Raw genomic sequence first — 8,599 nt, 5'->3', positions numbered from 1 at the left:
GTTACAAAAGATTTATTTATTTCAGATAAATGCTGGTCTTCTGAACTCTCTGTCAAAAGAAACCTGGAAAAAAAATTCTACTCAGCTGTTTTTAACATAATAATAATAGCAATAAATGTTTTCTAAAGCAGAAAACCAGAATATTAGAATGATTTCTGAAGGATCCTGTGACTGGAGTAATGATGGGGGAAAAAATCAGCTTTGAAATCACAGGAATAAATGACATTTTAAAATATATTTAAATAGAAAACAGTTATTTTAAATAAAATTGTACTGTACTCTGGAATAAATGAATAAATAAATGCAGTCTTGGTGAGCAGACTTCTTTTAAAAAACATTAAAAAACTTTTGACTGTAGTATATATTTACATATGTTTTAAATATACAATATATGTAAACAAATTATGAGGAAAATGTATACAATTTATCTACAGTGTCACACATAAACAAACTGAAAACAAGTAAAGCCAGAAATTCGCTTTTTTAGTAAACAGTGATACTTGGAATTGATCGCATCTTAAATTTAATAACCATAATTTTCGATTACAATTACAATGTAGTAGCCTAACTGTAAAAGTAAACTGAATTATAATTAATGTATTATTATTATTATTTTTATTATTATTAATTATAATAAAATAAGAATTGCAAAATAATTGTTTTGTTATTATTAGATTAATTATAATAGTAATGCATATAGTTTAAACAAATCTTCGACATATTGTTTGTTCTTGTTAAGGGGAGAGCCCCTATACGATAAATGTCTCACATTTAAAAGTCAATACGCATTCATCCAGGTTTACATGCTGCACTCCAACCTTATAGTTTACAGTCTGTCTGAGTTTTACCAACATGTTTACACAGAAGCAGCGTTCTTGTCAAGTTGCACGGGCTTCTTTTTGTCTAACGGGTCTCGTTGACAGGTCCCTCACCGTGATTGGTCAACGGCCACGTCAATCAAAATACTCCGCACGCGATTGGTATAAATGAGTCGCTCCGCTCCGCCTTCACTCCGCATTCGGAACACTTCCGCTAAGCCACCATGCCCTGCGGAAGTTGAATTGTTACAGTCGGACACTGTGGAAACACTGGAGTGGTCGCGCGAAGGTGGCGAATTAAGAGTCGTAAACACACTGTAGTCGCCTAGGACTGGGCGGAGAGAGGGTTAACTAGTTCATAAGCCCCACAGACCCACGTAAACAGTGAGAGAAGGGTTTCAAACAGCGCCCTAAACCCCCGTCAGGTCCCGTGTGTGTGGGCGCAGCGAGGCGGGAGGAGATGGAGCCCTCGCCGGCTAAGGGTAAAGCGCAGGGTCGCCTTCTGGTGTCCACCAGCCTGGACGCCAAAGATGAGCTGGAGGAGGTAGGGATCGACTCATTCCCATCGGCCGTCAACATGCGTGTCACTGCGTCCTTCACAGCACATATTTACGAGGAAAAACATGGGGAAAACTAAGTACAATAACAAAAGGACAAGCAGAATGGAGAAGTTGACACTGTTAGACTTGTAGAACAGGGGTGATAGTTGCAGGGATAGCTTGTGTAGTCGTTTGTTATCTTATTTGGTCATTCAGATGTAAAGGAAGGAGTTGTGGCAGCGATGTGTGCTGAACATACAATGATGTTATCATGTCATGTAGTAAATGACAGCTGATGGTGTCAGTGATTGTCCATCTGCTAGGAAAGGTATTACAGTCATGCCTTAAATTGAGATTGGAATATTTATGCATGAAGTATTATTGGGATCTGCAGTGTTATTTTGTTTTGGTGGTTTTAGTATGGCATTCATGCATGCATCCATGTTGCTCTGTAATGTACTCACCAGTTGCTGTGTGTGTGTGTGTGTGTGTGTGTGTGTGTGTGTGTGTGTGTGTGTGTGTGTGTGTGTGTGTGTGTGTCTGTCTGTCTGTCTGTCTGTCTGTCTTTCTGTCTCTGTGTGTGTGTTTCAGCGCCTGGAAAGGTGTGTGAGCATCACCACATCTATAACCAATGGGCTGTCAGAACGGGAAGCCAATGATGCTATCACTGCTCATGTGAGTGTTTACCAGTTGCACACACTAATGAAAACACATCAGAATTCATACAAGATAAAAACCTGGATAAAGAATGGAATTTTAAAACATAGAATGGAATTTTAAAGTGATTTTTCAAACCTGGAAAATTAATGGAAATTATAAAAACGCTGTCTGATGTCTAATCACCTATATATTATTTTAATTTGAGTGCTTGTGTGGTTCCCCTAGGTTTACAGCTTGGGGGGGTGTGCCAGTAGTAACGGTACTTTAGCCTACTTTCTGTTTAATAACAAAAACACATACAGTGTTTCCCCTAAGTTTACAGCTTTGGGTGATTTGGGGTGCCATTAGCCAATGGTACTTTTTTTTTTTTTTGGTAATATAGCGTACTTTCTGTTTAATAATGAAAGCATATACAGTACTGTGCAAAAGTCTTAGGCCACTAGTATTTTCACTAACAAAAAATGGTTTTAAATCAGATATTTCTATCTTTTGCTGTAGTGTGTCAGTAGGAAATATGCATTTCCAAACATTAATTTTGCCATTAATTGTACAAATCCAGAGAGATTTTTGTTTGCACAAGTCTGACAACATCCAATGCTCCACACAGAGATCTGATCTCATCATCATCCAGTCTGTCTGGAATGACATGAAGAAACACAACAAATTGAGTCAGACTAAATCCAGAAGAACTGTGATAACGTCTACAAGATACTTCAAGAGACCTATCTGCAAAGCTACATTATTGTTAAGTTTTAGCCTCTTGTGTAAAAATGTTATAAAATGAGGATGCTGTCAATAATGTTATAAATAGAGTTTCTTTATCAATTAATTTTTATTAACTAAATTAAATCAACATTTGGTGTGACCATCCTTTGAGTTTAAAGCTGCTTTCACCCTAGGTACACTTGCACATAGTTTCTCAGGTAGCTTTGTAGATGGGTCTCTTGAAGTATCTTGTAGACGTTGCCACAGTTCTTCTGGATTTAGTCTCAGTTTGTTCTGTTTCTTCATGTGATTCCAGACAGACTGGATGATGATGGGATCAGACCTCTGTGTGGAGCACTGGCTGTTGTCAGACTCCTTGTGCAAACAAAAATCTCACTGGATTATTACAATTAATGGCAAAATGAGTATTTGGAAATGTAAACTGATATTTCCTACTGTAGTAGAATTTCCTACTGTAGTAGAAATTGTAGACGCGTGACCATGTAGAGACAGAAATTACATGCTGTCGAGTAAAATAAAGAAAAAGAAAATATTTTAAAGAAAAGAAAATAAACTTGACCTTCAAGAGGGGCAAGGGTGCCCCTGATATAATTGCAGGGGAAACATTTTTTAATTCTAAATATGGTTATTTAAATCTATTACTTGACATAGAAATAGGCCTGTTGCAATAATCAATATCTAGAATTATTGCACACTCTGCCATAAAGCCCCGACTGGTGGAGGGCTGCAGTGATGGTTGACTTTCTACAACTTTCTCCCATCTCCCGACTGCATCTCTGGAGCTCAGCCACAGTGATCTTTGGGTTCTTCTTTACCTCTCTCACCAAGGCTCTTCTCCCCGATAGCTCAGTTTGGCCGGACGGCCAGCTCTAGGAAGGGTTCTGGTCGTCCCAAACGTCTTCCATTTAAGGATTATGGAGGCCACTGTGCTCTTAGGAGCCTTAAGTGCAGTAGAATTTTTTTTTTTGTAACCTTGGCCAGATCTGTGCCTTGCCACAATTCTGTCTCTGAGCTCTTCAGGCAGTTCCTTTGACCTCATGATTCTCATTTGCTCTGACATGCACTGTGAGCTGTAAGGTCTTATATAGACAGGTGTGCGGCTTTCCTAATCAAGTCCAATCAGTATAATCAAACACAGCTGGACTCAAATGAAGGTGTAGAACCACCTCAAGGATGAGCAGAAGAAATGGACAGCACCTGAGTTAAATATATGAGTGTCACAGCAAAGGGTCTGAATAATTAGGACCATGTGATATTTCAGTTTTTCTTTTTTAATAAATCTGCAAAAATGTCAACAATTCTGTGTTTTTCTGTCAATATGGGGTGCTGTGTGTACATTAATGAGGGAAAAAATGAACTTAAATGATTTCAGCAAATGGCTGCAATATAACAAAGAGCGAAACATTTAAAGGGATCTGAATACTTTCCGTACCCACTGTATACTTGTGCTACTTACAGCTGGTTTTGTGGTCCAGGATCACAAATACTAATTTAACCTGTAATATACTTTATATACCGAGTTCTCTGCAATCTCTTTTTAAAAAAATGAAGGATGGGAATTTTCATTAAAACTTATTGAAGCAAAGTCCTTCTGTTAGATCTGTTGCTGAACTACTGCTTAAAATTTTGGAGTCAGTAAGACTGTATAATGTTCTTGAAAGAAGTCTCTTAGGTTCTCCAAGACTGCATTAATTTGACCAAAAATACAGTAAAAACAGTAATATTACAATTTAAAATGACTCCTTTTCTATTTGAATATATTTTAAAATATAATTTATTCCTGCGATGCAAAGCTGAATTTTTAGCATCATTAAAAAAAAAATTATCAGACAGAAGAACAGCATGACATTTAGTTAATGCACATTGAGCCGTGGTGCTCACGTGTGGTACATGGGATCGAATCTGGCTTGCAACTTGTAATTTCCTGGTCCAACTCCCTTGCCTTCTCTTCAACATTTCATTTGTGACTTGAAATTTGAGATCAATAAAAGTAGCTAAAAGGACAAATTTTACTTGAAACACTTTGAAATTGGCTTTGTTTAGAACCGATGATGTTGATTATGGTGATGTTGTTTAACGGAGATGGTGTGTGCGTGTGTGTGTGTGTGTGTGTGTGTGTGTGTGTGTGTGTGTGTGTGTTCAGGTGTGTAAGGGTCCACAGCAGCATGAGGAGGTGTGTCTGGGTCTCTTCACGCTCCTGCTCACAGAGCCCCCACAAGCACAGAGGGTACGTTGATACTTCATACATGAAATCTGATTTATGTACATACTGCATATGACACAGAAAGCTCTTCTACTCACACTCTTCTCCCAAAATCCCACCATTAACATAGTATTGTGTCCTGCAGTGCTACAGGGACCTGACGTTGGTAAATCGGGATGGGATGAATGTGGTGCTCATTAAAATTAACCAGATCCTCATGGAGAAGTTCCTCAAGCTACAGGACGTGTGCCGTACACAGGTGGGCTCCCGTCTGACAACATTTACACTGGTTGGGATGAAAGAAGCTACTAATTAGTGTTATTTCAGGATTATTTATTAATATTGAGAGAGCGTTTACTTTTTTACTTTAAATTTAGTTACATTTCTAGTGATTTTGTTGTTTGCATTTGCCTTTTTTTAAATATATGGTTGTATTTTTATTATTCAGTGTTTCTTTATATTTAGTTTTAATTAATTTATTTTTAAATAATTTTAGCAGTTCAACTCAAACTTAGTTTATGTGTCATTCTGCAAGATTTGTCTCCATATAATGGATATGTATGGTGCCCCCAAGTTTAAACTTCCAAAATGCAGTTTACATGCAGCTTCAAGAGCTCTAAATGATACCAGCCGAGGAAGAAGGGTGTTATCTAGCAAAACGATTGGTTAATTTTAAAACAAATTGACAATTTATATACTTTTTAACCTCAAATGCTCGTCTTGTCTCGTCTCTGCGATGCGCCTAGTCTGTGTAATCCAGGTCGATACTGTTAGGGTACGTCGAAAAACTCCCATCTCGTTTTTGTTTTCAACTTCAAAATCGTCCTACATTGCTGTATCACCTTTTTTTGTAAAGGGTTTTATCTTTTTTTTTTTTTTTTTTTTTTGTATGTTCACTTTGTAAACACTGGGTCGGTACTTCTGCAGCGATGTAGGGCAATTTTGAAGTTGGGGAAGAAAATGAGATGGGAGCTTTTTTTTTGACATACCCTAACTGTATTGACCTGGATCTCACAGGTTTGCATGCGCATCACAGAGAAAAGACGAGCGTTTGAGGTTAAAAAGTATATAAATTGGCAATTTGTTTAAAAAATAGCCGATCGTTTCACTAGATAACACCCTTCTTCCTCGGCTGGGATCATTTACAGCCCTTTGAAGCTGCATTTAAACTGCATTTTGGAAATTCGAACTTGGGGGCACCATACATATCCATATCCATATATGGAGAGAAATCCTGAAATGTTTTCCTCAAAAAACATATTTTTTTATGACTGAAGAAAGAAAGACATGAACATCTTGGATGATGAGCGGCTGAGTACATTATATGTAAATTTTTGTTCTTTGACATCAGCGTGATCAACTTTTGTCTTTTTTAAAGAAAAATTGGATTGAAAATACAAGAAATCTCAAATTACACTTGAAATATTGTCACAAATAGATTTACCTTTGACAAAATTGTAGTAAAATAGCAAAAATATATATTTACAATATAGATGTCAGCAAAAGATGTCATCTTAATGGGTCAATATATCCCTTCTAATTGAGTTATTATTACTGTGTTTCGGTGGTGACAAATTTGAGGGAAGGACAAATATTCCAAACCTTTCTGAAAATACAATATATAGATGCATAGATATTATACAATTTGAAAAAGACACATTTTCATCAAGACGTTTCCAACTATGACTTTGGACCAATTCTCTAGAAGTTTTCCAAGTTTATTATCTAACATTTTTATTTAATTTTAGTTGCCATTAACACTTTTGAATAGATTTAGTTTTAGTAAACAATAACAGCACTGATGTCGTCTCATCTTCTGTGTGGGCAGCTGGTGTGGTTGGTCAGAGAGCTGGTGAAGAGTGGAGTCATTGGAGCAGATGGAGTACTCATGACGCTTATGAAACAGATCGCTGGTGCGTTCATACATAAATGCAAATCATGCTACAAATTTACAGCGTATCCCTATATTGTGTGTCTAACCTACGTCAATCTGCAGGGGGAGACATCTCCAACAAAAACCTGTGGTTGGCAGAGAACGTGTTGGATATCTTAGTGGAGCAGAGGTGAGAGGTTTTGAGTCAAACAGCATGCAGTGTGATTGTTGCACTGTGGGCGATAACTGCGTTCATGCAAATAGACCAGCGTGAGTTTATAATCAGTTTCATGAATGTGTTTGTGTTATGGACAGAGAGTGGGTGCTGAAAAGTGGGATGCTGGTGGCCATGTCTGTATACACGTACCTGAGGCTCATAGTGGACCATGGGACGCCAAACCTGGTGTCACTCAGACAGAGAGAGGTGGACTTCTGCATTGGACTGCTCAGAGAGAGGGTGAGTAGTGGAAAGACTTCATTTCTTTTAACCTTCCAGCCGCTGATCCCTATTTAAGTCCACTATATGGAGAGAAATCCTTGAATGTTTTCCTCAAAAGCCTTAATTTGTTTTTGCCTGAAGAAAGAAAGACAAACATCTTGGATGACATTTTTCATGGTCATCCCACATGCTCTTACACATTGAGACGTGTTGCAAAACTTTGAGTTTGGATCAAAGCATATCTTAAATCACTTATCTTTATAAAAAGAAACAGGCCAGGAATGAATAAGATAAATAGTTTTTATTCAGGGTGACTCACCACAGACTAATTTCAAGGGCGCTCCCCCTGGAAACGGCAGAGGTGAAGTGTCTTGCTCAAGGGCACTAAAGCAGGATTGTGATGTCTGTATCTGGGTCAGCAATTCCCAAGAGAACACTTGGGATTTAACTTGTGACTTGGGCTTGAACCAGCTGTGATTAAATTATAAATCAGCAATTATTCGACAATTTTATAGACACTATGAAATCGAAATTGACTGTACGTACCTTATGTAAATGTTCCTGGCCTTTTAGTGCACTGGGGTTTCAGCTAACATTGATTTCCATAATCAAATAATGGTTACATGACATGCAGGTAAACAAATAAAATGTATAATATACACTGCTGTTTAAAAGTTTAAGGTCAGTAAGTTTTTTTTTTTTTTTTTTTAAATGCCCAACAAGGCTGTATTTTATTTATTTTTAAATACAGTAAAAACAGCAATTTTGTGAGATATTATTACAATAAAATGCTTTCTATTTTATATATTTAATTTAATTATATTAAATTAATTTAATATATTTTAAAATGGAATTTTGTAATGCAAAGCTAAATTTTCAGCATCATTACTCCAGTCTAAAGTGTCCCATGATCCTTCAGAAATGTTTCTAAAATGCTGACTTGCAACTCATGAAACAGTTCTTATTATTATCAATGTTAAAAAACAGTTGCTGCCTTTTTTTTTGTGGAAATCATGATACATTTAGTAGATTCTTTGACTAGTGGAAAGTTAAAAATAACAGTATTTACACTATCAGTCAAACGTTTTTGAACAGTAAGATTTTTAATGTTTTTAAAGACGTCTCTTCTGCTCAACAAGCCTGTATTTTTTTTTTTATCCAGAGTACAACAAAAACAGTAATAACAACAATAATCTTTTGTAAAATAATGAATCTCTTTATCATCACTTTTGATCAATTTAAAGCATCCTTGCTAAATAAAGGTATTAATTTCTATAATTTCTTTCCCTCCAATAAAAAAAATGTGTGTGTGTGTGTGTGTGTGTGTGTGTGTGTGTGTGT

General features: G+C 36.7%; 1 protein-coding gene across 2 annotated transcripts in view; it reads left to right on the top strand.

Moving 5' to 3' along the window:
• Nucleotides 1–1,061: 1,061 nt before the first annotated feature.
• ints3 (integrator complex subunit 3) overlaps nt 1,062–8,599 on the top strand; it is a 27,815-nt gene continuing 20,277 nt past the window's right edge. For both annotated transcript variants that reach the window (XM_073821754.1, XM_073821753.1), the window contains exons 1-7: nt 1,062–1,362; nt 1,949–2,032; nt 4,887–4,970; nt 5,092–5,205; nt 6,775–6,859; nt 6,943–7,009; nt 7,135–7,276. In XM_073821754.1, the coding sequence (XP_073677855.1) occupies nt 1,279–1,362; nt 1,949–2,032; nt 4,887–4,970; nt 5,092–5,205; nt 6,775–6,859; nt 6,943–7,009; nt 7,135–7,276 (660 nt within the window). In that variant the 5' untranslated portion in view covers nt 1,062–1,278. The remainder of the gene's footprint in view (nt 1,363–1,948; nt 2,033–4,886; nt 4,971–5,091; nt 5,206–6,774; nt 6,860–6,942; nt 7,010–7,134; nt 7,277–8,599) is intronic.

Source organism: Garra rufa, chromosome 17 (assembly GCF_049309525.1).
Source record: "Garra rufa chromosome 17, GarRuf1.0, whole genome shotgun sequence".
In the NCBI taxonomy this organism is placed as follows: domain Eukaryota; kingdom Metazoa; phylum Chordata; class Actinopteri; order Cypriniformes; family Cyprinidae; genus Garra; species Garra rufa.
The sequence above is the reverse complement of the archived record's forward strand: the minus strand, read 5'-3'. Positions and strand labels throughout refer to the sequence as shown.